The 27,685-nt window shown below is 39.4% G+C and overlaps 1 protein-coding gene across 2 annotated transcripts in view; it reads right to left on the bottom strand.

Moving 5' to 3' along the window:
* The window catches only part of SLC23A2 (solute carrier family 23 member 2), a 99,633-nt gene that overhangs the window by 56,445 nt on the left and 15,503 nt on the right, over positions 1–27,685 (bottom strand). The window contains exons 1-2 of one of the 2 annotated variants that reach the window (XM_024197208.3): positions 21,265–21,376; positions 5,958–6,235 (exon numbers count right to left, since the gene is read on the bottom strand). In XM_024197208.3, the coding sequence (XP_024052976.1) occupies positions 5,958–6,062 (105 nt within the window). In that variant the 5' untranslated portion in view covers positions 6,063–6,235; positions 21,265–21,376. Of the gene's footprint in view, positions 1–5,957; positions 6,236–21,264; positions 21,377–27,685 lie in introns of those variants that run through there. The other variant, XM_026657756.2, reaches the window with a different exon arrangement.

Genomic DNA, 27,685 nt, shown 5'->3' with positions numbered 1-27,685 from the left:
CAACTCCAGTTTCCGGCTCCATGAGACAACCAGTGTGAGAAGAACTGTGCAGGCATTGCATTCAGCACATTTGAAGAGGACTGGCAGATGCTAAACAATACCACTAGTTAAGGAGTACCATCGCCTTATTAAAGGAAACTTCATCCACTACTCTTCAGCTGGGAGGACTTTGTCCCCAACGTTCATAAGGGGAAGATGCTCATCAGGGATCCGTAAAGGATAGGGTGAAATGCTACTCCCATCAAAATTTACACAACACCTCTAATTTTAAGTAGTCCTCCCTAAAGTAAAACTAGCTCAGTAAAATACCCATGTAAAATACCCATAAGAAAATCACCCCATTAAGGAAGGCTGGGTTGACAGGCACAGGAGGAAGATGGCATTTTAGAATAATAAAAACGAATTGTGTATATATATATATATATATATATATTGTATATTTGATTGCACCCTATTTTCACTCTCCTTTGGATTTTACTTTTTTTAGACGAAGCTGTTGAGAGCAGGAGGAAGCATGCCTTCCTTTGCAATTGCCCAGCACTTAGCATAACGATCCTGACTTAGCACAACGATCCTGATCTAACTTCGGTATGTATATGGCTCTAGACATGACTAATAAATAATTATAAGCAGTCCTTTATTCCAAGATTCACCATTAACAATGTGATGTACACGTCCCCTTCCCTCAATCTAAGACTGGTCTGGCTAAAACACTAGCGCTTTTAGAATGAAGGATCCTAGGAACCCAGACAACCTCTTCCTCCAGTAAACGGACACTCAAAATTATTGTTCTATGCAATGTAGTTGTAGCTGTGTCAGACCCAGAATCTGAGAGACAAGGTGGGTGATATCTTTTATTGAACCAATTTCTTTGTGAGAGAAGCAGCTTTTGAGCCACACAAGAGCTCTGAAGAATAAGCATGAGTATGCAACTACAAACATTAATGGCAGCTGAAAAAAAAAAAATCAAACTAAGTATTTCAACAGCAAAATCACGTGGTGCTCCCATAACAGGGATGCTTTTATGATTCTAAAACGAAAAATACTTTTTCTTGGCATAACTGTCTGTATGTTGCAATATGATTATTCCACCAAGTCTTGTGACAGGATTTCATGAAAACTGTACAAAACAAGTGAAAAATAACACAGGACCATTGATGGGGGTTTTCTGTTTGTTTGTTTGTTTGTTTGAAGCACACACAACACAGACCATCTTCTGTTTTCCACATGGTGATATTTACAACAGGACTTAGGGTATACAAGTTTATATTTCAAAGGGCTCTTATTCTCATGTCACTTACCCTCTACTTATTTTACTTTTGGCCTATTTTAAATGAGTTTCACAATGCTGGATGTACTGACATATGTGTGATCGCCATTGAGTAGTGATGTATATGTGAATAAGCAACAGGAGAACAAAGAGCTATGTAGTAATAGTTTTTTTCTAGTACTGGGTTGCTACGGTGATCTTTTACCAAAGGGAAAAAGAATTGTGCCCAACAAAATGTAACATATCAAATATTCTCCTTTCAAAATTTCATTGATTCAAACTACAGCTGTTCCTGGACACTGCTCATCCCTTCCCCATGAGAAATATAAGTGATATTTTAAAGGATTCTCAAAGCAGAAAGGTTGAGACAGACAAGCCTTGATAAGACAAAACATTCTTATCACTATGGCCGTAGTTCATTCATATACTTCCTACCCCAATCAACCTATTTGTACTGAATCTTGCCGTGATTGTTTGGCACTGGTGCGACGACTGATGGAATACAGTGTCTAATTCCAGTGCCTGCAGTTCAAGAAGGATGTTGATGAACTGTAGAGCTCACAGAGAATACCCATGAGAATGATTAAAGGATCAGAAATCATGCCTTATAGTGATTGACTCAAGGAGCTCAATCTATTTATCTTAAAAAAGAGAAGATTAAGGGGTGACTATTACACAGCCGACATGGGGAACAAATATTTAATAATGGGCTCTTCAATCTAGCAGAGAATGATTCAATGGCTGGAAGTTGAAGATGGACAAATTCAGACTGCAAATTAGAGTAATTAACCACTGGAACAATTTACCACAGTAATGGGAGATTCTCCATCACTGACCATTTTTAAATCAAGACTGCATGTTCTAAAAGATCGGCTCTAGGAATTATTTTGTGGAAGTTCCCTGGCCGGTGTAATACAGGAGGCCAGACTAGATGATCACAATGGTCCCTTCTGGCCTTGTAATCTATGAATACCTTTCTTCTTCCTGTGTACATGTTCTAACGCTAATAGCATGACCCCTTTTGTCCCACAAACATATGCATATACTTTAACTGAAATATTTGCAGGGTTGTTGTTGTTTTAACTGCTTGAGTTGTGCATGTATCTTACTGTCATTACACTGTTACAATATGAAAGATATCCAGGTTCAAAGCTAATCTTTAGTGTGCTCATGAGTGTCACTAGCTACTGCCTCTTACACATCATTTATTGGTATTAAATTTTCAGTTAGAATTCTAACAGCATTCTTTGAGCACCTATGACTTCAGGCTAAGTTTTCTTTTTATTTGAATTGTCATAGGGGATGGATTTGTTTAAGTCTGATTACATATTCTTACTTACAGAATTTCTTCAAATTATAACTGGATTTCAAATATATTTAAAACCCAGGACCCAGACAAAAGTCAGCAGCCAGACCTATATGGTGAGAAGCGTATTCCTTTAAGAGGTGCCACTCCACTGTACTAGGTTTGTTTTTCGTTTCAGAAGAGGCAAATCAAGTAAAGTACCATTTAGATGGAAGTTTAGTGGAGATGTAAATGCTGCTAAATCATATTGGATATCCAGGTTTGGAAATAGAATACTGATATTAGCAGGGGTGATTTACTTTGAACAGGTGCATGCTGAATAGTGAGGAAACTGCATACAACATCAAATCCCCAAAGTCTCTACTTCAACAACTCTGAAAAAGTATGCCAATTATTGCTTCCTAAATCTCTGTGAGGAAAAGTAGTCAATTGTACATTTGCAGTTAAATTTGATTACTTTTTCTATTATAATCCATTAAGTGCAAAGCACATATTTAACAAATCTGATTTCTGACGTTTTACTTTGCTACAAATGTTCTTTGAAGAATCTCACAGTACAGAGTAATTAAACGAAGTGAGAAGACAACGAACCAGTAAGTGAAAAATTATATAGCACTGTCTCCTGATATAAATAGTATGCAATAAACTGAAGTGAATCAGATGGAGCTCTTTGGCCAGGTAAACTTGTATCAGTTGATTTATGAAATCTGCTAAGAGAGGACCCAATCCTGTTACCAATTAAGCGAGAGAGAGTTATGACTTCAGTGGGAGTAGAATTTGGCCAAAGCGAAGAAAGGACAAGGAAAGGCAGGGGAGACGCAGAAACTTAACCGGGTTGTGAAAGAATCAAACAAGTGTAACCCATGCCTGCTTGGTGTGGTGCTCTGTCCCCCTCTAGTGCACCTAGACCATGTAGAGATTGATGAGCCTGCTACAGCCTTGGTTAAGAGGCATGCAGCTTTTAGCTCATGCAGTAGAGGCTCACACACTAAGCTTCAGGGGTCCCAAGTTTGATCCCAGCCGACAACAGGTCGTCGACATTACACGAGCATCAATGGAGCCTACTGCTGTAGTGTTTTTATTTTTCTCTCAACTCTGAGCAAACCTACAGCACACGAGGGGAAAAAAAACTAAACAGATATTCTCTCACTCTGCCCCCAACATCCCGCTCCTATTCATCCCAAATGTATATTTTGTGAGGTTATCACTGATAGGTTGCCTTAGCCACATAGTGGGATTGTTTAGCACTATTCCCACGTAGGCTGCCTCTCCACACACATTATATATATATATTGTGTGTGTGTGTGTATATATGTGTGTATATTATATATATATATATACATATATATATATACACACACACACACACACACACACACACACACACACACTATGGGAATGGTCAAGAGAAAAAAAAATATTTGGTTGGTCCACAAACACAGGGATTCATGTCTAACCTGCATCTTCATGAAAATAATATTTGCACCTTTCATATCATAATCTTTGTAGAGGGTCACTAGGACCACCAGATAGCTGACTCTTCTCAGGGCTGTTAATGCTGCTCCCAAGAATCAATGCCTTTCTAAATAAACAGCCCCTAGCACTGATATTTCAGAGGTCAAACATTTGCAAAAGCAGGCCAATGTCACATGATTCAAAATGAAGGCTAATTAGAGGGAATGTCCTACCCAAGCTTCAGTCTTCTACTCTTAATGTCACCAAGCTCAGCATCCTGGTTCTCTGTTTTGTTGGCTGTGGAGAGATACTAGGACACGGTAGATTTAATCTAATCAGAATTTTTGGAGATGTGAGACCAATGACCGTGTGGACAGTTATATCAGAAGCAAACAGTGGCTAAACATTAGCTCACGGAGGATAAGATCAATAAGATCTCTCCCTTCCTCCTGAAACCAAAAATCTGATAAACTGTGTGGAGATTGGATAAATAATTCCAAGTTTACCCACCACATTTCTGTCACATCTTAATAGAAGTAACCAGAAAAGGAACAAACTTGTGGAAAAGCAACCAGAAATATTTTTTAATGTGAAATGCAGAAGAGCAAGATTATAGATCTGATTGGGAAAGACACCTTAAATTCACTAGTGTTTCTACTGGAAACCCCAGTTCTCTTGATGGGGCAAGAGAACCAAATGGTAACGCAGCAGCATTAGTCAAGTGGCAAAGTTTTCTTGATTTCAAGCTCATTATGTTAAAACACTGACATCCAGTGGAGTTGAGGAACTGAAGATGACATTCTAGACCGGGGTTCTCAAACTGGGGGTCACGACCCCTTACGGGGTCACAAGGTGGTTACATGGGGATCATGAGCCATCAGCTCCATGGGGCTGACAGCCTCGAGCCCCCACTAAATTAAATCCCCACCCCCTCATTTTATAAAGGGGGGGGGCACATTCAGAGGCTTGCTGTGTGAAAGGGGTCACCAATATAAAGTTTGAAGAACACTGGTCTAGACAGTCAACAGAGAGCTAACACCAACAAACACCACTGTGATCCTGTCCACAATATAGCAAAACTGTGATTTAAATTTTTATTAGAGAATATTTAAAAAATAAACAGTACAAAAGATTTGAAGAGTCAGTTGTCGATCATTGGGGGAACATACAGAGTATGGGGAGGATGTTGTATCTACAACTGTGTTAAGTCTATAAGACGTAGACATTAAGCAGATACAGCACAGTTATGGAGGTTCGGTGCTAAAACTCATCTATTAAAAACATTTAAACATGGTTGCAGCTAGCATAGTTATGCTTCCGCAAAAGCTACTAACATAACTTACTTCAAAATGGTTTTGTATCTATGGCACAATCCTTCAGCATGAAATGAACCATGGCACTGTGTGAAATAATTAAGTGTCATTTACTTTCACCTCAGTTACAATAAAAAATATTTTCATCTTAGCAATGCCATCACTACACACATTGTTAGTATTGGTTTTTCCGAACAAAACACATTCATTGCAACTATTCATAATATGGAACTACTTTCCCTACTTTAAATAAAATTATTTCCAGACAAATTACATCCTGAATTTCCTCTCAATAGATGTAATTTAGCCAGACAATTTTAAGACAAGATTCTTCCCCAAAAAAGGATGAGTAGGTGTATGCTTACCAAGAGACACATCTTAAGACATGTGTTAGAGAGCTGTATCACAATAGACATTGAGGAGTCAAGAATTTAGCTCATTGATCTAGTAAAAGTCTCTTCATAATGCAATGCCACTCAAAATTTCTATATCTAAAAAGCTTAATTGCGTATCTGGACACTATGCTTAAGCCAACATAAACCCTGATAACTGAATAGTACAAAAACCTTTTACATATTATTTAAGAAAGAACATTCTTGAATATTTTACTTACAGGTAGAGTGAAGAAGGCAGGATGCTTAGATTCATCTTCATATTTGCCCTCTGTTGAGCTTCCAGTCTCCACTGATTTAGAAGCAGTGTTCTTGCCAATCCCCATGGTTTCCAGAATGCCGAGGACTGACACACAGTAGCTAAATTGAATTTTATGAGATGGGAAGGTGGAGAGGTACAGGGAAGTTTACAGACAGCAGCACCCCCAGAAGTAGGAACGGCACCTAGTAGTCAAGTTCAAGCATTAGGTCCTGGAAGTACCGTTAGCTTTGATGGCACCTAGAAATAAAGAAGTGAAACTAATTAAATATTTTTTCACAATGACAAAGCATATTTGTAATACTTTATGAAACCAAAAAAAAAAAAGGAGTCATTGTTTTATAAAATTCAGTAACAGCCACAACCATTGTGAGTGCAGTACCGCTTTATCTAACATCCCATATGGAACATTACAATGATCCAGTTTTCCCATAAAACCCTGAAGGAAAGCAACCTCAATTTTAGCTCTCTAACATACTGCCTGCTAAAAGTTTAGGCTCTCATCCACATGCTCTGCCAAAAAAATATATAGATTTTTATTTTCTCCCAATTTAGGATACAAATCAAGGCCACTTATTGGTTTGCTCACCCCTTTCCCCAAAATCTGGAGAATCATTGATTTACAAACACCATTTGCAGCATTCTGTACACTATTACTGTATGAAAACCCAATGTGAACAATGTTTTACATGTTATACTAGCCTACATACACACACACACACACACACACACACACACACACACACATCTGCTTATGATTTTATAATTTACTATAATATCCATCTACTTTATCTTGAATGTTTGAGCAAGAGAGGTTTCCCTTGGGATGGGTTTCTTTGATTATTCTCTCATGCTGAACAGTTGTTTCCCCAAGAGGAGAGATGTGCCTCGTATCTTGAAAAAGTTATTCTCACCACCTTCAAAGTACTGGAGACTTCTTGTTGTTTTTTTTTAATTCCACTAATTTAGATGGATTAGGACCATTTGTAAAAAACTTTCTGCAACCAGAAAAATCCCATCCTTTAGGATGTGGAAGTAGTGTGATGCAATTAGCTATTATGTGTTCCTGGCGGTTATGCTTCTTCAAGAAGTAAATGCTATGGACCTAGCACCTATATATGGGTAAACCTGATCTTTCAAGGTAACTCCATGCTGCCATTTTAAAATAGAAAAAACACACATTTAGCTTAGCACAGTAAGCTGAAACTTCACAACATGAAGCACATTCCTCCACTATAGAAACTTCATTTTAACCTAAGATTGAAGATGATATTGGAGCCCATTGCTGGTTATAGAAACTTAGTTCAAAAGTTTGGAGGAGAACACAGCTGTTCGAGGATGCAAAAGTGATTGTTTTAGGGTCTCGATAGAATTGAATATGAATTTTACATAACATTGCATAACATATTTGTTCCCTTACTCACTTTGGAATGGGGACATTAAAAGAAAAATCTTTTGTAATTAATTTGTCTCCTTTTAATTTGCCAAACCGACCACTGCAATGTACTTCCCCTATGTTCCCTACTCAGATAAACATCCCAGCTCTGCAACAATCCAAAACTTGACATCCCCAAGAGTGAAAACACAGCCTGAATATTCAACCCCAGTTCCCCAACTGGCAATGCAGAACATCATCACTAAGTTCCCAGGCCAGATGAGTCCTGTTTTGACATCATTCAATGTATTTGGTGATTTCTATCATCAGACACCTGTAAATAAAAATTAGTTACAGGCAAGATGAAAAAAGACTAAACCACAGAGAAAGAATGTGACAGATCACAAAGTCAGAAAGAGGAAGGAGAAAAATACTCCCCACCAAAAAACAAACAAAACAAAAAACAAAAAAAACCCACCAATAATCAAGGGAAATTTCTGTGAAAGTAGCCACAAAATTGAAACAGAAGATAAACCCATGGTACACTGGCATGTGCTCTAAAGTCAGTGACATTTTCAACTAAATCCCTGAGATGGAAAGGCAGTGAATGAACATTCAAAAAGAAGTCACGAGAAACAAATCTCAGCACAGCCAAATAACAAATCCCAACAAAGTAGTGACTGTTTATTCTCTTTCCTACAGGTTGTCTAGCAAAATGCCAGGAGTTTAATGTCTGATGCAACTGCAGTAATAATGACACTTGATGTGTGACCTGTTCTGCAGATGGCAGAGTTGGGGCTATGTTTGGAATAATTACACAATACCTCAATATTAAGAACTTGTTCCAGTTTAAGAATTCTCCATTTGCTAGTCGATTCTGGTTACTCTGGTTGACGAACAATTTAGTTTTAAAAATAATTTAACATTTAGAGAGCCAAAAAACAAACACAGATACAAAAAAGTGCTATTTGAGCATTGAAATGCAAGTGAAGCACTCCTACTAGAAAAGTGAAATGGCCTCAAAAGAAGTATTCTTAACTCAAAGGCTTAACTAATAAGAGCCAGTAATTTTAAAGTATATGTTAAGAGGATACTGGCAACTCATTGTTGTAGTTGGACCATTAAATTAAAAAAAAAAAAAAAAAAAGGAGAGCCAGCCCAAGTGCTCAGTGTTTGGAACACCCTTTTGTAAACAAAACCTTTCAACCCCCACCAGATGCTCACATTTCCACTTGAAAAATATGACCTGCCAGAGATGGAAAGTAACTAGTTTGCTTCTAATTTGTATACCTTTATCACTGTTGACAGCTCCAAAAATAATGTGGCAAATGTTAGTGTAAAACCTACTGGAGATGTTCACGGTGTCTGGATGGCACAAAAATAGAAGAGAACATGAAGACGAGAAAAAGAGACATGGTGTGGTTATGGAATTTTTTTTTTAAATCCATGGAATTACAAAACAAACAAAATTGGGATAGAGATTGCTGTTCTTCTGTGCAAAAAAGTTATTTACAAGGGAAAACAGTGAGAGTGACTAAGGTTTTGTCTACACACAAAGTGTGTCACTTTAACTAAAGACCAGTATAGTTTATTCCTGTACAGGAAGAGAAAGGGTAATAAATTATACCAGTCTAAACTGTTACTCTTGGGGGAATTCTGTTCCAAAAAATTAAAACTTCTGCACCAAAAATTAAAAATTCTGCACACAATATTTTAAAATTCTGCAAATTTTATTTGTCAAAATAATGCAATATAATCACTCTGGTTTCAATTATTTTGGTAACTTATATAAACTACAATATACTAGATGGAGAATGGGAGTGGGGAGCACTGGAGGAAAACCCCAAACCCCCTTGCCTAATAGTAATGTAGATAGGTTTCACCCTTTATGTCTAGTTATTAGTCAACAAATATATGCAGCCATATGCTCAGTGTTGCATTATAGGCAACTGAAGAGCAAATGAGGACTGGAGAATCAAACTCTCAATTTATATTGGCTACTGACCATCTCCAGAAAAGGAAGTAGCAAACAGTTCATGGAGCACATTTTGATAGGAAATGTTTTCAGTCCAAAAAGTTAGATTAGTTCTAATCACTAAAGCAACATAAGCATTTATAAGGCCATACTGTCCTTTACCCACTGCAGCATTGCTAAAAATAGCAGTGTAGATGCAGCAGTGCTGGCTTAAGCAATGCCTTATAGGTGCCCAGATTTCCGGGCAGGCTTATACCGTCCGCTCTGAAGCCTATGTCGCCACATCTCCACTATATTGTTATATTTGGCAATGCTAACAAGGGTATGTCATATATCTATATCTATCTATCTATATCAATATATGAATGCAGCTTGGGTAGACAGATATCTCCAGTGTGTCAGAGAGTTTTTATGCTAACATACCCTGGTCAGCCTCTCTGATCACTTGCCCTCTCCCTTCCTGCCAGGGTTAATCTTTAACCAGTTAGGATCTTTTGATCTAATAGGGTGTGTCTACACTGTGATAAAAAGCTCATAGCACCAAGTCTCAGTCAGCTGACAATGATTCATGGGGCTTGGACTTGGGGTTAAAAACAGCAGTGTAGACATTAGGGATGGGTTACCTCCTTTGATTTATCTATATGTATTCAGACAGATAATACCCAACTGAACAAGGTAAGCCACATATAATTTTTTGTTAAAAATAATACCGACATTCTCCCAGTTTGTCATTACAGTATTAAGTTATCTTCTTGTGAATATTTCAACTGCAAAAACTTTCCCAACTTCATAAAGTTGGGAAATGGGAACCCTAGAGTGAAAAGCTCATTAACATACAAATAGAAAAGGATGCTGGAAGAGTATTTGCTCAGATTCAGAGTTGTGGGGTCTTGTGAAAAGCTTCAATCTTTTATGCTGCTTAAACTGGCTTTTATACTCAAGACACGTGTCTGCAGTTTATCCTTTACAGAGGCTCAAAGAGTTTACTTGAAATGGACAAAAGATCTTTAAAGTGCATAGATATGCACCGATAAAAAGTATAAAAGGTTGTGTATATGGGGGGGAAGGGATAGCAAACCCCATAAAAAGTGAAGTAACTTGGAATCTATTTAATTCCCTCTTCCATTGTGATTTATATCATATCAAAAGAGGAAAAACTGCATTTACCACATTCTTTAGGAGCACTGATGACTCATGGTTTGAACCATTAACCAGAACTAACATGGCAAAATTGTCATCCTTGCTTCTTCCCACTTGACTGATAAAGAACTGCCTTATGAGTCAGAGAACAAAAAATAAATAAAAACGTATTTACATTCATTTCTACAACACATATCAGAGTATTAGAGTTTCTTTTAGGAAAGACATGGAGAGGAGAAAAGGACCATCATCTTTTGAGTACAGTGTTAATTAAAGCACAGATATTGTATTAAAAAAATAATCTCTGTCCTCTAGACTGTGAGCTGCTTGCGGCAAAGACAATGTCTTTCATTAGATCTATTGAAAACTTAAGATGCCAGCTCTCAATAAATAAGCTGTTGGTAGATTTCACAAATTGAAAACTACCAAGGGCTTGGCAGCAACAGAAATCACAAAAATTAGCAGTTTATTCTGAAACCAAGACTGCACTACATACAGGATATATTGTAAATGCTTGGGCATTTTTGATCTGTTGACTTCTTTTCCGTAACCATATTTAAACATTAATCCATTTGGCAGATGCCTAGCTAGGAACCCCAGGCCCACAGGCTTGTTTAAGCTGCTTTTTTTGAACACTAAAAGCAATCCTTTAGGATTTCAAAATCCTAAATTCATTTCATTGCTGAAATGCTGACTTCAAGCCTAAAATTCTTGTTTGACAATCCTCTATCTCCACGGTAAAAATCTGAAGACATTAAGCTGATGGAATTTTTTCAGAACTTCTACACATGAAGAAGCTTTATAGTATTTATGTAATTATTAAATTCTGACAGCAAAATTTACAAGAAAATAAAGTGAGGGGTCATAGACAGATCTTTGTGGGATTTGAAAAGTTTTACAATTCTGCTGAGCGACCAGAACAAACTACCCAGAAGGATCATGGCAAGAGGGCATGGAAAATTACCACCTTTTAATGTTGTTTGTCCTGGTGATTCCCCACTAGTACTGTAAAACTTGACGGAGGCTGACTCAGGTCTAGGTCCCTAGTAAGTTACATTTCTGATGTCGTGAACAAGTAGTATCCAGCTTCTCTAACAGCATGTCTTCACTAGCAACGTTAAAGTGCTGCTGCAGCAGCGCTTTAATGTGGCTGTTTCGTCGCGGCACCAGCGCTAGAGAGAGCTCTCCCTGCACTGTTAAAAAAACACATCCACAAGGGGAGTAGCTCCCAGCACTAGTGCACTGTCTACACTGCCACGTTACAGCGTTGAAACTTGCAGCGCTCAGGGAGTGTTTTTTCACACCCGGGAGTGAGAAATTTGCAGCGCTGTAAAGTGCCAGTGTAGACAAGCCCTAAGAAGTAGGTGGATTCCACTTCATGTCAAGTGGACGCTCCTGTCCTCTAGGAGTTTTCCTTTTTGACTATGATTTACACTTGGTTTGTCTGGGTGGGGCAACAGAGGACTCAAAGGACAAACTGAACGTCCCCTGCCACACCTACGAGTGAAGAGGGAGAGTGAACTACTAGAGCACAGCCACTGTGGTAACTAGCCCTAAGGCACTGCCCTGTGCCAGAGCACTGAGCAATCCGTTTTTGTTCCTGGGGTGCGGGGAGGGAAAAGGAAGGGAGATGTGGGCTGCAGCTACACAGCTCCAAAGATTTTCTGGGATGTGACACATGCCCTGAGAAAGGAGGTGGCGTGGGAGCCTAAACTCAACATCGGCTGCCCTTAAGGGCCAAAGAAACCTCAAGAGCTAAGTGAGTTCCACCAATCTCACACTAAGGAGCCCAGAATCCTGTAAAATGACATATTCAGAGAGGAGTGAATCATCTTAATTATAGGCTAAAGAAATTTATGATTTTTTTGTTCTCAAATTTAGCCCTAACGTTGATGTACGCCACTAACTGCCCTCCTCCACAAGCTGATACAAGTTGGGCCTGCTCTATCAGCAGATATTTGAAATAAGATCAACAAAATTTAGCAACACTTAGCTCTGCTGCAATGTAAAATAAGCCCAGAACATCTGTATAACAGTTGTCTGATTTTCAGAGGTGCCAAGCCTCTGAAACTTCCATTAGCTTCAATGGCAGTTGACAGTGCTCAGCACCTCAGAAAATCAAGACATACTGTATTTAAGGACCCTATGATTTAGACATCTCTAACCTCAGGTTGAGTTTGAAAATATTTCATTTCTGTATGGACTTGAGACAGAGTTGTGGACTGGAAAACTGACTCTTACCATTTAGGTATATGTACTGATAAGACAAAAAATATAGTTTTGAAACTGACTTGAAAGTGGAAAAGATTAATATTTGAGGTCATCCTTCTTTAGCGTGCCAAAATACAATTTTAGCAATACTGCAGCACTGTTTCAGTGAAGGGTGCACCACAGACTGCAATTAAAGAGCGCTCTCAAGTCCTGCTGTACCAGGCAGAGAGCCATGAAAACTTTAGGCCTGTAACCAAATCACTGGATTTACTTTGTTATGATCTAGAAAAGAACTGCACCTAAGCCAAGTAGTCTACATTATTCTGCAGCAGATCCTTGGTGAAGGCATATTAGGAGCGAGGAAGGAGACTGCATTCAGAAGAACAGGGTCCCATACAATTTGGCTGCCAGCAGACATTTACATTTAAAGAGGTGAGAAGGAGGGGAGGACTCAAGACTATGGCTGTCAGAGAGTATCCCCTTGAGCCTCCCTTAGACTCATGCCACACAAGATAGTGGAGAGATGCAAAGGGTCCCGGGAAGTTGTAAAAGAAATTCTGCCTTTAACAAACACTGAATTGACCTGATTAGAGAAACAAGACTGGTTTTCAACATTCTTAACTATTGAAACAGACAATTATGGAATGTTGTTGAGGCTCTAATTAACCAAGTTCACTTACTGGGTATAGCTCTCACTTGCCAGATAACCAATTAAACACAAAAGCAAGGCAATTCCCAATTAATTATGGAATGGCAGCTTTATCCTGATTGTTCCTGGCTTTGGTCAATTGTCAAGTCAGTAATGACAAATTTCAGTGTTTAATTTTCTCTAGCTGAAGTACAGATTTTTAAAGAGATATTTCCATGATATCAAGATCCTGGTGGATCTTCAACTGATTAAATGCGAGTCACCTTTTGTATAGTTGTCTTACTACACATGAACACAACACAACTGCTCTTTTACAGACAGTCTGACGAACACTGTCATAATAATTAATATTTCAAGTCCCACAGATAGACTCTGGGCACAATTGTATCAAGTCCATAAAATGGACATATTTCTAACTATGCAGAATGAACATTAGCTTTTCCTAATTAAACAAAACTGCAGTTTATGTTCGTGTATTAAAAAGCACGAAACTAGTTTTGTCTATTTAGATTATAAACTGTTTTGGGCAGCAACTCTTTCATTTTCTTGGTAGCGTGACTATCAAAATGGGGCTGTCACATGTGATTGAGGCCTCTAGGCACTACCATAAATAATCAAGTTGTGTTATCTAACAGCCTAGTCTAGCCTGCAACATTCTGGTAAAATGTTGCTGGAGGGTAAAAATTTAATCCCAACATAAAAGTTCATGAACAAGTTATGAAAGACTGAAAAAAAAATAAATCACTGCTACAGTGCTCAAAGAAACCTAACTTCTAGTTGAAGGATTATCCTTGCAGTTATGCTGACATGTCACGATAATTATATGGTAGCTCCCCAACACCTGTCTAGCTGACATAACTGCACGGTTAATAAAGCCCAATATATACTGAAATTAATACATATAACTTGAGCAAAATACTGATTAGGGGACCAATCCTACAAGATACCAATTCCCCTTAACTCTGATTGGCTCACAGGATTTGCCCAAGTAATTAATCTTAAAATTGATGCTTAGATAGGAGCTTTATAAACAAGTAAATTAACAGTTTAGGTCCCTATTCTGCAAACTGTTCCAGGTGGGCAGAACCCTGAGCCCACATGAAGGTGCGACAGCCTTGCTCTGCATGGTGTGAGGATCCATGCTTGCAAGATCAGGTCCTTAACCACTGTACTTATTTTATTTTTTAAATATTTTTCTAGTTCAGTCTGGGAGAACAGATTTTCCACAGGGTATCACAAACTGGAGCCTCCTTCAGTTAAAAGAAGGCTTACAAGTTATTTTCCTTTTATTGTACACAAGTCCTTTACAACAACAGTTTTCCATGACAGTGACTAAAATGTAACCATAACAAAGGTTTGCAATACCTCTGAAAAAAGGCTTAGCACTCAACAAACAACAGCGTTCAGATGCTTACAAGGCAAGTATGTTTCAAATCCCTGATGCAATACTTTTAAGTATCATCTCTAAAAATCCTTCATGAAACAGGTGTCTCTGCCCAATAGAAATGTTGGGACTGTACAGAGAAGTGGATAAAAAGCTTGGCAAGTACCCCAAAAAACTAACCAAAAATTTGGGCTTTTAAAAGTAGATTCAAAGGACATTTAGGTGACCCTTGGGTACTGAGTTAGTTACTTACTTGGGTTCTGAGATGCTGTTGCTTTAAAACAAGTCTTCAAAAGAGAACATAATATTTTCTAGTGGTTGTGGTATTTCGACTGTCATACAAAATAATCTATAGAAATAAGATTCCAGGAGCATCCCATCCCTCTGAAGCTAAGAATTTCTGTGGAGTCAATGGCTATGTCTATACTACGGATCTTACAGTGGCACAGCTGTACCACTGCAGCTGCACCACTAAGCTCTCCTGTATAGCCGCTCTATGCCAGCGGGAGAGAGGTCTCCTGCCGGCATAATTAAACCCCCCTCAACAAGTGGCGGTAGCTATGTCAGCGGGAGAGTGGAAGTGTAGACAAAGCCAGTGTGAAGCAATGGAAGCAGCTACAAGCATGGCTGAGAGCTCTTTTTGTTCAGAATATCACCAGGAAGGAATAAAGGAGAGCAGCAGAATACAGACCCTGGACTTCAGAAAAGCAGACTGACTCCCTCAGGGAACTGATGGGCAGGATCCCCTGGGAGGCTAATATGAGGGGGAAAGGAGTCCAGGAGAGCTGGCAGTATTTTAAAGAAGCCTTATTGAGGGTGCAGGAACAAACCATCCTGATGTGCAGAAAGAATAGCAAAAATGGCAGGTGACCAGCTTGGCTTAACAGTGAAATCTTTGGTGAGCTTCAACACAAACAGGAAGCTTACAAAGAGTGGAAACTTGGACAGATGACTAGGGAGGAGTATAAACAACATTGCTTGAGCATGCAGGGGTGTAATCAGGAAGGCCAAGGCACAATTGGAGTTGCAGCTAGCAAGGGATGTGAAGGGTAACGAAGGGTTTCTACAGGTATGTTAGCAACAAGAAGGTGGTCAGGGAAAGTGTGGGACCCTTACTGAATGGGGGAGGCAACTTAGTGACAGAGGATGTGGAAAAAGCTGAAGTACTCACTCAATGCTTTTTTTGCCTCGGTCTTCACAGACAAGGTCACCTCCCAGACTGCTGCACTGGACATCACAGTAGGGGGAAGAGGTGAGCAGCCCTCAGTGGTGAAAGAACAGGTTAAGGACTATTTAGAAAAACTGGATATAGACAAGTCAATGGGGCCGGATGCAATGCATCCAACGGTGCTGAGGGAGTTGGCTGATGTGATTCCAGAGCCATTGGCTTTGAAAACTCTTGGTGATCGAGGGAGGTCCCGGATGATTGGAAAAAGGCAAATATAGTGCCCATCTTTAAAAAAAGGGAAGAAGGAGAATCTGGGAACTACAGACTGGTCAGTCTCACCTCTGTCCCCGGAAAAATCATGGAGAAGGTCCTAAAGGAATCCATTTTGAAGAACTTGGAGAGGAAGGTGATCAGGAACAGTCAACAGGGATTCACCAAGGGCAAGTCATGCCTGACCAACCTGATTGCCTTCTATGATGAGATAACTGGCTCTGTGGATATGGGGAAAGCGGTGGATGTGATATACCTTGACTTTAGCAAAGCTTTTGATACGGTCTCCCACAGTATTCTTGCCAGCAAGTTAAAGTAGTATGGATTGGATGAATGGACTGTAAGGTGGATAGAAAGCTGGTTAGATCGTCAGGCTCAATGGGTAGCGATCAACGGTTCAATGTCCAGTTGGCAGCCAGTATCAAGCGGAGTGCCCCAGGGGTCAGTCCTGGGGACGGTTTTGTTCAACAGTTTCATTAATGATCTGGATGATGGGATGGATTGCACCCTCAGCAAGTTCGCGGATGACACTAAGCGGGGGGGAGAGGTAGATATGCTGGAGAGTAGGGATAGGGTCCAGAGTGATGTAGACAAATTGGAGGATTGGGCCAAAAGAAATCTCATGAGGTTCAACAAGGATAAGTGCAGAGTCCTGCACTTAGGATGGAAGAATCCCATGCATCGCTACAGGCTGGGGACCAACTATTTAAGCAGCAGTTCTGCAGAAAAGGACCTGAGGATTACAGCGGACGAGAAGCTGGATATGAGTCAACAGTTGCCCTTATTGCCAAGAAGGCTAACGGCATATTGGGCTGCATTAGTAGGAGCACTGGCAGCAGATTGAGGGAAGTGATTATTCCCCTCTATTCGGCACTGGTGAGACCACATCTGGAGTATTGCATCCAGTTTTGGGCCCCCCACTACAGAAAGGATGTGGACAAACTGGAGAGAGTCCAGCGGAGGGCAAAGAAAATGATTAAGGGGCTGGGGCACATGACTGACAAGGAGAGGCTGAGGGAACTGGGCTTATTTAGTCTGCAGAAGAGAAGAGTGAGGGGGGATTTGATAGCAGCCTTCAACTACCCAAAGGGGGGTTCCAAAGAGGATGGAGCTTGGCTTTTCTCAGTGGTGGCAGATGACAGAATAAGTAGCAATGGTCTCAAGTTGCAGTGGAAAAGGTCTAGATTGGATATTAGGAAACACTATTTCACTAGAAGGGTGGTGAAGCACTGGAATGGGTTACCTAGGGAGGTGGTGGAATCTCCTTCCTTAGAGGTTTTTAAGGCCCAGCTTGACAAAGCCTTGGCTGGGATGATTTAGTTGGGGATTGGTCCTGCTTTGAGCAGGGGGTTGGACTAGATAATCTCCGGAGGTCTTTTCCAACCCTAATCTTCTATGATTCTGGTTGAATCATCACTTGGTTTGGTGGTCTATTACAGACCAATTTTTAAGTTCTCAGCCATTTTGACTTTATGAAATTACACCTGTGCAGCGTACAGCCACCATAAGGTGTGTATCTATGCCATGCCAAGAGTCCTAGACCACTATGACATCAGAGGTCATGCAACATAGAAAATGATGAGGTCTAAATTAGCTATCACTCAAGAAAAAAAGATTTTGGAGTCATCGTGGATAGTTCTCTGAAAACTTCCATTTAATATGCAGCAGCAGTCAAAAAATCCTAACAAAACATTAGGAACCACTAGGAGAGGGACAGATAATAATACACAAAATAGCATAATGCCACTATATAAATCCATGGTACACCCACAATTTAAATACTGTGTGCAGTTCTGGTCACCCCATCTAAAAAATGATACATTAGCATTGGAAAAAGTACAAAGATCAGCAACAAAAATGATTAAAGGTATGGAACAGCTTCCGTATGAGGAACGATTAAAAAGGCTGGGACTGTTCAACTTGGAAAAGAGGGGGGATATGATAGAGGTCTATAAACTCATTACTAGCATGGAGACAGTGAATAAAGAAGTGTTATTTACCCCTTCTCATAACACATGAACCAGCAATCACATGATGAAATTAACAGGTAGTAGGTTTAAATCAAACATAAGGAAGTACTTTGTCACACAATGCAGAGCCAACATGTGGCATTCGTTGCCGGGGATACTGTGAAGGCCAAAAGTATAACTGGGTTCAAAAAAGAATTAGGTAAGTTAATGGAGGATAGGTCCATCACAGTGGCTATTAGCCAAGATGGTCAGGGATGTGACCACATGTTTTGGGTGTCCCAAAACCTCTGACAGCGAGAAGATGGGACCGGATGCCTAGGGATGAGTCACTCGATAACTTGAGCTGTTCTGTTCCCTCCCTTTGAATCATCTGGGCCCAGACACTGTCGGAAGACAAGATGCTGGACTAGATGGACCACTGGTCCCACCCTCACTCTACCACTAATTTATATGCAACAATTTCGTTAGTTGTACGAGGGAGACTTGCATAGATGCTGGATTAACCGGCTCAACTGCCACACTCATATGCCCATCTGCCACCCACACAAATCAACATAAAACTCCCAACACAACTACCCCTTCCCAGATACAACCACGCACACAAACACCGCAACCAACTTACACAATAATTCCAAATACGTATAGCCTTGACTACTGCACACACCCCTCATTCGCCACCAGCACAAATCCACACAACTCTTTCAGCACAATACAATCCACATACAAAATCAACACAATCACCCATAGAACCAGCAAACAGAATAACCCCAAACATCACTCTCAACCCTAGAATGTCTGAGTCAGTGTGAAGCAATGGAAACAGCTACCAATATGACTGAGAGCTCTTTTTGTTCAGAATATCATGAGGTTCAAAAATCACTGCAATTCATAGTCTGTTACTGACCAATTTTTAAGTTCCCAACCATTTTCGGCTCTGACCTTTTTTTTTAAATCCAGTATGACTTCACCAATCACACCCCTGTGACTGCACAGGCTTTCAGCAACTAGTATGTCTTCGTAATTTATCTGCGATGCTTGGGCATTCTACCCAGGGATGCTCAGGAAAATTAAGCTCAATTAACTGAAGAAGATGGGAATTGAAAGCATATTGAAACATTGTGTGGACTCTCATGGTGAGAAGTAATATGGACTCAGTTCCCTTTAAACTCAGCCTGAGAGTCCACACGGCTTTAATGTACTTTAAATTCACAACATCAATTAATTTGGCTTAACTTTCTTGCATGTTGCTGTGTAGACATGCCATTCAGGTATATAACACTGTTTATACTGAGAACAAAGATAACCAGTATTTTCTGGACACACTTGCCCCTATATTTTCCTAGGTTTTTCTCTGATCCTGTATTTTTTCCTATTGGTGATCATTCTTCTTGCTACATCATCCTTGATTGGTTTAATCTCCTGTGGAGCACAGTACATACTAAGTTCATATACAAATAAAAAATGAACGAGTAGGATGCTTCCAATATAGGCTGAAACAATAGATTTGAAAAGGAATGTGATCCAAAAAAAAATAGGGGTTCAGTGTTTCAGATTTTGTGCTTTTTAGCTTAACAGCGTTAAAAAATTTAAAGTGAATTCTGGGAATAATGTCCAGAGCAAATTTGAGAAACACATTACATTTGCAGTTTTCATTATGAAACAGAGCACAATTTTGAGTTCTTACTCTGTACCATGTAGCCAGACACATGTTAAAATGAATGCAATCCATGTCCATTTCTGGCAGAAATCACGTCAATTTTAAAACATTATATTATATATATTATTTCTCCTCTATGTTGCATGTGTCATTACTGAAATGACTGTGCATCTGAAGAAGTGAGGTTCTTACCCACGAAAGCTTATGCTCCCAATACTTCTGTTGGTCTTAAAGGTGCCACAAGACCCTCTGTTGCTTTGTGCTTTTAAATGTTATCTACTGTCAATCAATGTTTAGGTCTTCATGTCAGAACCTAAATAAATTTTTTAAATGTGTATCACATGGCAGTGTATACCTTGCCCAGGAATGATTACATTCATTTATTTTATTCTGGTGCAAAGAATTAGTAATAACCTCTGAAATTTCAAGGCAGTTTTAATCTGGATACACTATTTTTCCTCCAGAAAAATTCATGTAATTGACACCAAGGGGTCTTTTTGGTCCTCATGTGTTGCATAATTATCTGTGAATTGAAAAATTTTGATATCCTCAGACACTACAGTTTATTAAATCCTGTTCACCTGCTCATGAAGACTCCTGACAGCATGCAGAGTAAACATTATTTGTTTAACCTTACATTAAACTGCAATGCAGAAATATAGGGTAAGCTATCTTTATCCATAAACCCAGTCTCATTATCATTTCTAGCTTAAATCAGAGAGAATCCCCTTGTTGGAAGAGCATATTTAATACTCCTCTGAACTCCAAAAGCTAGAGTTCTCGGTCCCCTTCTAAAACTATATTACCTTAAAGTCAACATGAGACTAATCAACCCAAGAGTGAGTATCTACTTTTAGTTAGGTACTTTACACAAAAAACTCATGACTGATAACAACTATCCACATAATTAACAGCTTCCTTTCTAGTCGGAAAAACTGGCTTTGTAAAGTATTTGAGAAATGTGAAGCTTCCATTTATTGTTCTTAAATATACAACATTGTTCAAAGAAAACCCAACAGCAACAATTTTTTTCCTCCCCAAATTTCCTGCTATAAACACTTCAGCGTTTTCAAACACTGTAAAACTTCATTCTTAACTGAATGATTTCCACACACACAGGTTTTTTCTCTTATTTCAAGGATTTTTTTAAAATTTAAGTCTGTAGGCAAATATATTGCCACAGATGACTTTACAAATTAAGAATGGCTTAAGCATTTCTTCCTAGTTCTCTTTACAGCAGTCACAAATCTGTTTTCTACAGTAAGCAAATAAAACTGGTTAAAGTCCTCACATCCAAATGACATGTTTTGAATGTTAGTTTGTAAAATCAGAAGAATTTTTCATATGGTTTATAGTCATTTACATCTTATATTCTTTATGTCTACTTAATTATAAACTGGACATTTAATATCTAAACTTAAGCAGCTGAGTTCTTCCTTTTACAACTTCAATTCAAAGAAAATATCTTACCTCCAGAAATCTGTACTAATCTCTACAGAGCCTCTCAACCAATTGTCCTCTCCAAAGTTTCTTACGTTTTCTACATAGAGGAACTGAAGGCTGTGAGTAACGTTCTACTAAAATGCAGACATACTGAAGGTTTTTTATAATCTAGATGGGCTCGTTATATTGTATAACTATTTTCTCCAATCAGAATCACTATTTACATTACACAACAGCTAAAAATACAGGAAGACACCACATGGTCACAAGCTGTTACTACATGCCTCTGACATAACTAGAACATTTAATTAAATGCACAGTAAGTCGCTTTATGAGTAATAGCATAATGCATACAAATCAAATTAAACCAATGGCCTGGAGGTGGTTTAGACATGATAAACTGTTGTATACATGCTGGAATATTATAGGCAGAAAATCCAGTGGAACACAGTCAAAATCCTCAAACTGAGCAGGACAACTATTTAAATGCCTGATTTTATAAAAGCTATAATCGTGCACTCCCCACCCATCCTACCCCCATTTCCAGTATTAACTATTGTTAATATTGATGTTATTATACTGTTAGTTACATGGTTTGTAGGACAAAACACTGGAGAACACAATCACACAGTATACAAAGGAAGGGGGAGACATGAACACATGCTGCGTGACTGCTATGAAAATATTTTGATAGCTATTACCTTAAATCAATAAAAAAAACTAATGAACTCAAATCTTGTCTGACAGCACAAAATTTAGTCAGTAAAATTTGATGTTTGAGTGCCTATGATGGGGAGGGGGGATTGAAAACAGGAGAATTGTAACAGAAAATAAAATTAGGTCCTAATTTTAAAAGATGCTTTTAAAATTGTTTCTTTATTGTAGTTTACTAAATGTCCTATGTATATTAACACTTTGCATTTCTACAAAAAATGTAATCCAAAAGAGGTAAGTCCTTTCCAAAGACATGTACATTTTACATTTTATACATTTTATACATTATACATTTTAACAGATGGAGAAACTGAGGCCAAGTAAATGGCTAGCCGAAAGTCACCAAGTATGTCAAGTATAGAACCCTGAAATACTACCTTCTAATTTCTATCTGAAACTACACTGCAAACTAGGCAGCCACAGTATGTAAGTTCTGAAGCTTAGTTTTATAAACCAGTTTAATCACAAATATCATCAACAAACATTACAACAAATGAAGGCAAAGTATTGGAACACAACATGATTTGCACTGAATGCTTACCTTTGCTAAAGCTGTTGGTGGCTAAAGACTGGCTTTCTCCTATTCCTTCTTAGTAAACAACAAGTAAAAGCTTCTCTCTATAATGATTTCAGTGTGAACAGGAATTGTGTACTCTTTATTTCAGTGGATTTTTTTTTTTTTTAAAGAAAGGTAAAATAGGAACAATTAGCCTTGTCTCAGGTGCTGAGCATTCACAGATTTAACTGTGGTCAATTGGAGCAACAGGTACTCAACACCTCCAGAAAATAAGTTTTGTTGGCTTTCTGTTAAAAAACAGCTTTAAAATTGCCAAACATTTGTACTGCTCACAAATTGGAGAGAGCTAGATGGCACTATTGCTTTGTTTTTCAGCTCTTAAAAATCTGGGTTCAAAAACACACACATACACATATGCCATTGGTTTCTCTGTCCACTTACAAAACAGAGGCATTCAGTCAAAGGATAAACAAATATTGCAAAATATTCTATTCAGATACCAATATCTGCTATTAGACATACACTGGGGTCAAAATATCTGGAAATTTACTGAGCGCCCACCCTAACTTAAGATAGATTATACCAAGACCCCCTTACCTGATCACTGTATTCACAGTTCTGACCAAACTCTTCCTTAAAGTAAAAAAATTAAAAAAAAAAAAAAAAAAAAAAAAACCCTGCCTCATTTACAAGTAAAGCAGAATAGCTCCAAATCCTGGGTACCTTTTCCTCCAGCTTTGCCTTGTCTTATGGTAACATGCACTTAACTTACACGTCTCCATGTTACATACTCAAAAGCAGAGGTTTGCTAACTTGGATTCCACTGAATCCTGTTTATATATGCTGCATTTCACATGAGCAATGTGGGCCTACTGCTCAATAATTGTTCCTGCAAACACTACATTTCAAGAGTAAGGACAAATATCTTTTTCCTCCCCCCCCAATCTATCACATTCCCCAGAAAAATTGTTACTTTTGATTTAGGTATGGCACGACAATACATTTGCATGTGCCTTTTATTTAGGTGTGAAATGCCAATTAATTGCATGATCATGAATGCCAAGAAAGCAGGATAACATGGCCCAATGCATGCCAACTCTTCCCAATCAAATCACTCTTTTTGATCTTTCATACATCTGTTATCTTGTAACACAAGACTGAATAAGAAAGTGATTCCAATGCTATTACAAAACTTATCTTCAAAATCTGTTTTAAAAGAACAGAAGTGCCACATTTGTTAGCTAATGTTCAAATGCTTGAGGCTGCCCTTATTAGAGCAGGATTTTTCAACAAAGTAGTAGGTCCCTTGGCAAGGAAATCATATAGGGGACACATCAGATTCATCAAGGCAAGATGAGTCTCTCTAGCATGTATCAATTATTGTGGAGGGTTATCATCAAATTATTGTGGAGGGTTATCATCTAATTTAACAGTGTTCTCCCCAAAACAGGGTCACAATGGAAGGCTTGAAGTTTCTTCCAACCATCAAATTATATAGCATATCCATAAATGAACATCCTCCCTTTGAAGCACTGCTAAAATAACCAGAGGACAAGCAAAGCAATTGTACAGGAAAGTAGCATTATATATTAACAGAATAAATAGACCTAAATCTCATTACTATTTAAAGAGCTGAAAACAAACAAGTTTTATCTTGCAGACATATTTATAAATGTTTAGAGATTTCAGATTTTAACTGCAGGTACAGTAAAGCACAGCCTTCGGTGGTAAAATGTACTCTAAATTCAGAGAAATTACTACAAGACCTTGAATGCCAGTATCATCTTGCTTACAAAAGCATTTAAGATGCATCCCTTTAATATGAAAGCACTTAGGGCTCCTACACTTAATGCTTTGTAAATGACATACAGAGGGCTACATCTGACTAGTGAAATTGTTCTGAAATCCTGCCATTTGACTTCAATGCACGATCCTGGATACTTGGCACTGTTACATGTTTGCTCCTTACAAAACCCGACTAGTTAAAATCTAGGTCTTTCCGTTGTAACAGAAAGGATGTCCACTGCTATCCTATCATAGTGACATAACTGGGATTTCATTTTCTGGTTTGAAAGAGTACTGTTAATGCCTGACTTTTTATTTGTATCCTAAATCTGATTACAGGGCATATTACTATGGAACATTTCTTAGAACTTTTCCTGCATCTGTATGTTTTTACATATTAAAATCAAAGGATAAAATACTCAGTTAAAAAAAAATAGTCAAGAGGGAGTTATATTTTTAAATATATGCTCATTACTCAAGAAGAAAGCACATTGAATATATTGTGGTTTTCAGGACCAAGTGTCAGAGATCACTTTCAAATATTTGAAAAAAGTTTCCCTTCCATATACAGGGCCATGAGCTTTGTGGGCACAGATGTAACTGTTCCCCCACAAAATACGGTAAGATGGCAGCCAGTGATCTACTGTTCTTTTTATTAGATCAGCAATCTTTGACATTGATCACATACCTCTTTACTGGACCTCCATTTACATTCACAAATCATTCTTAATGGTGGATCAACCCCCAGAGATTATCTTTACAACTAAACTTGGATTGGTACAATAGTAAATATATGGTTCAATGTTCAATAAGGGTTAACTTGATGTTGTTGATTTCAATGCCGATGTCAGCTTTAACTATTACATTCAAGTTTCAGGGAGAACCTGGGTTTCTTGCTACTGAGGATTGTCAATACTTCTTTCTGCCACACACACTAAAACATGCACAGCCACAACTCAAAGAAACAACTTGCATTGCAACAGACCACATACCGACTGCTGAGTATCTAATCTGCTATTAAGCAAGGTGACCAAGTACTCTCCAACTATACCTGATGTCTGCCAGTATCTTGGACCTTTCACAGTCAGGCTTCACAACAGGATACAGCACACAAATGGTGCTAACTCCGCTCAGGGGGTGATCTGCTAGCCACAGACAGGCAAAAATCCACACTCATTCTATGGGATTGCTCTGCAGAACCCAATGCCACAAATCACAGGATGCTACTGACACACTTTAAGAAACCTAGGCCGGTCTACACTTAAAACATTTGCCAGTATAGTAACGTTGGTTAAGGGTGTGATTTTTAAGGACACTTTTTTATATCATCAAAAGCCATAGTTTAGAGGCAGTTATACCAGCAAACAACTGCTTTTGCCAGTATAAACCACATTTATACTAGACTTCCACAGTGAGATGATTGCAAGCTGTGCACAAAACTAGACAGAATTCTATTTTTTAGCTGAAGTTATTCTCTATTTTTATACAAACAAAAGCAACTCCAAATTCATACATTCTTGAACTCCACATGCTGTTTGCACATATGCTTAGGAAAAACTCCTGCACTAAATGCTAACTGAACAAGCAGAATAATCTAGCCACAAAGGTGAAATGGCGTTAGGGGAAGGAGATATGTGCATAAGCCTGCCTCTGCTCAATCTTCACTTCAAATACTGTTATCTCCTTCAGGACTCAGTAAGCAAGTGATACGTACAAAAGTTATTCAAGTACTCCCTAGCTGCTGCAGTAACCTTAACACACCTACTTTCATCTGAAATTAAATATTCCCATCAATCTTCAAAGCATGGCCACAAGCCCATCTCAAATTTATCACTTTCTCACTTTCTTTCCAATAATGCAGTTGGTAGAGTAATGCCCTTCTGATCTGGTGACTATACATTCCTTTAGGATTATTTCAAGGAAGCTTTTCTAGGAATAGTCAGCAAATGTATGCTCATTTTTATGTAAAGGAATTGTTAGGTTTCAAGTGTGAGGTACTCAGTTCTTTCAATTACCCATTTTCCTCAATCTAGCTCTTACCCCACTGTAGAAGTTTTTAGCTAACTGCACACCCAGTACAGTGGATGCTGCAAGGTTTAGCCCCCTGTACTACCTGGCTCAACGTCTCACCGTGGGCAACTGGCAGTGCTACGAGTTAATGCGACCGTGTTTGCCATCTAGTACTGAGAGTGGTGGTTGTCATTGGGAAAAGAGTAGCAGCAGAGCAAAGGAAGAGAGACATTTTCATAGATAATAAGGCCAAAAAGGACCATTGTGATCATCTTGCGCAGATGTGGGCAAACTACGGCCCGTGGGACCGTCCTGCCCGGCCCCCGAGCTCCTGGCCCGGGAGGCTAGCCCCAGCCCCTCCCCCGCTGTCCCCCAGCCCCCGCAGCCTCAGCTTGCTTGCTCCGCCGCCGGCGCAATGCTCTGGGCTGTGAGCTCCAGGGGCAGCGCAGCTGCAGAGCCCGGCCTGACCCGGTCTCTGTGCTGCGCGGTGGTGGCGGTGGCGTGGCCCGGCTCCAGCCGGGCAGTGTGGCTGTAGCGACGCCAGCCACCGGTGCTCCAGGCAGCATGGTAAGGGGGCAGGGAGCAGCGAGCAGGGGGGGTTGGATAGAGGGCAGGGGAGTTCGGGGTGGTGGTCGGGGGCAGGAGTGTAGATGGGGGTCAGGGCGGTAACAGAGGGTTGAATGGGGGCAGGGGTCCTGGGCAGTCAGGGTGGGGGGGGTTGGATGGGGCGGCAGGGGTTCCAGGGGCGGTCAGGGGACAGGGAACAGGGGGTGTTGGATGGGGCAGGGGTCGCTGTCAGGGAACAGGGGGTGTTGGATGGGGCAGGAGTCCCGGGGGGCAGATAGGAGGTGGGGGCCACGACCCCCTCCCCTAACCAGTCCTCCATACAATTTACAAAACCCGATGAGGCCCTCAGGCCAAAAAGTTTGCCTGCCCCTGATCCAGCGTGATTTATTGCATAATACAGGCCATAGTATTTCCCTGAATTAATTCCTGTTTGAACTACAGCCCATATTTTAGGGGGGGGAAATTCAATCTTGATTTTACCATTTCCAGTGGTGGAGAAACCACCACAAACCTTGGAGACAATGAGGAGAAAAAAGTGTGTAGTGGGAGGAGATGAAAGGGGAGAAAAAACACAAAATTATTCCATCAAGATAGAATCCCTTGTTAGAGATGAAGTACATCTAGAAAACTTTATTCTGGCATCAGGAAGAGTCAGAGGTGATAAGGGAAGGCTGACTCAGATGACCTACAGAAAAGAAAAAAGCATACAGAGCCTTTAAAGATCTAATACCTATGTTCCATCACTAGCGGGGAAAACTACTATTGATGACCTTTCTATATAAAAATCTGTTTCCTTCACTATAAGGCAATACACTATCATTTTAATGATTCGGAGAGTCACAATATCCTGAAGTT

This window comes from Terrapene carolina, unplaced genomic scaffold, assembly GCF_002925995.2.
Source record: "Terrapene carolina triunguis isolate 2854851 unplaced genomic scaffold, T_m_triunguis-2.0 Scaffold53, whole genome shotgun sequence".
NCBI classification, from domain to species: Eukaryota; Metazoa; Chordata; order Testudines; family Emydidae; genus Terrapene; species Terrapene triunguis.
The sequence above is the reverse complement of the archived record's forward strand: the minus strand, read 5'-3'. Positions and strand labels throughout refer to the sequence as shown.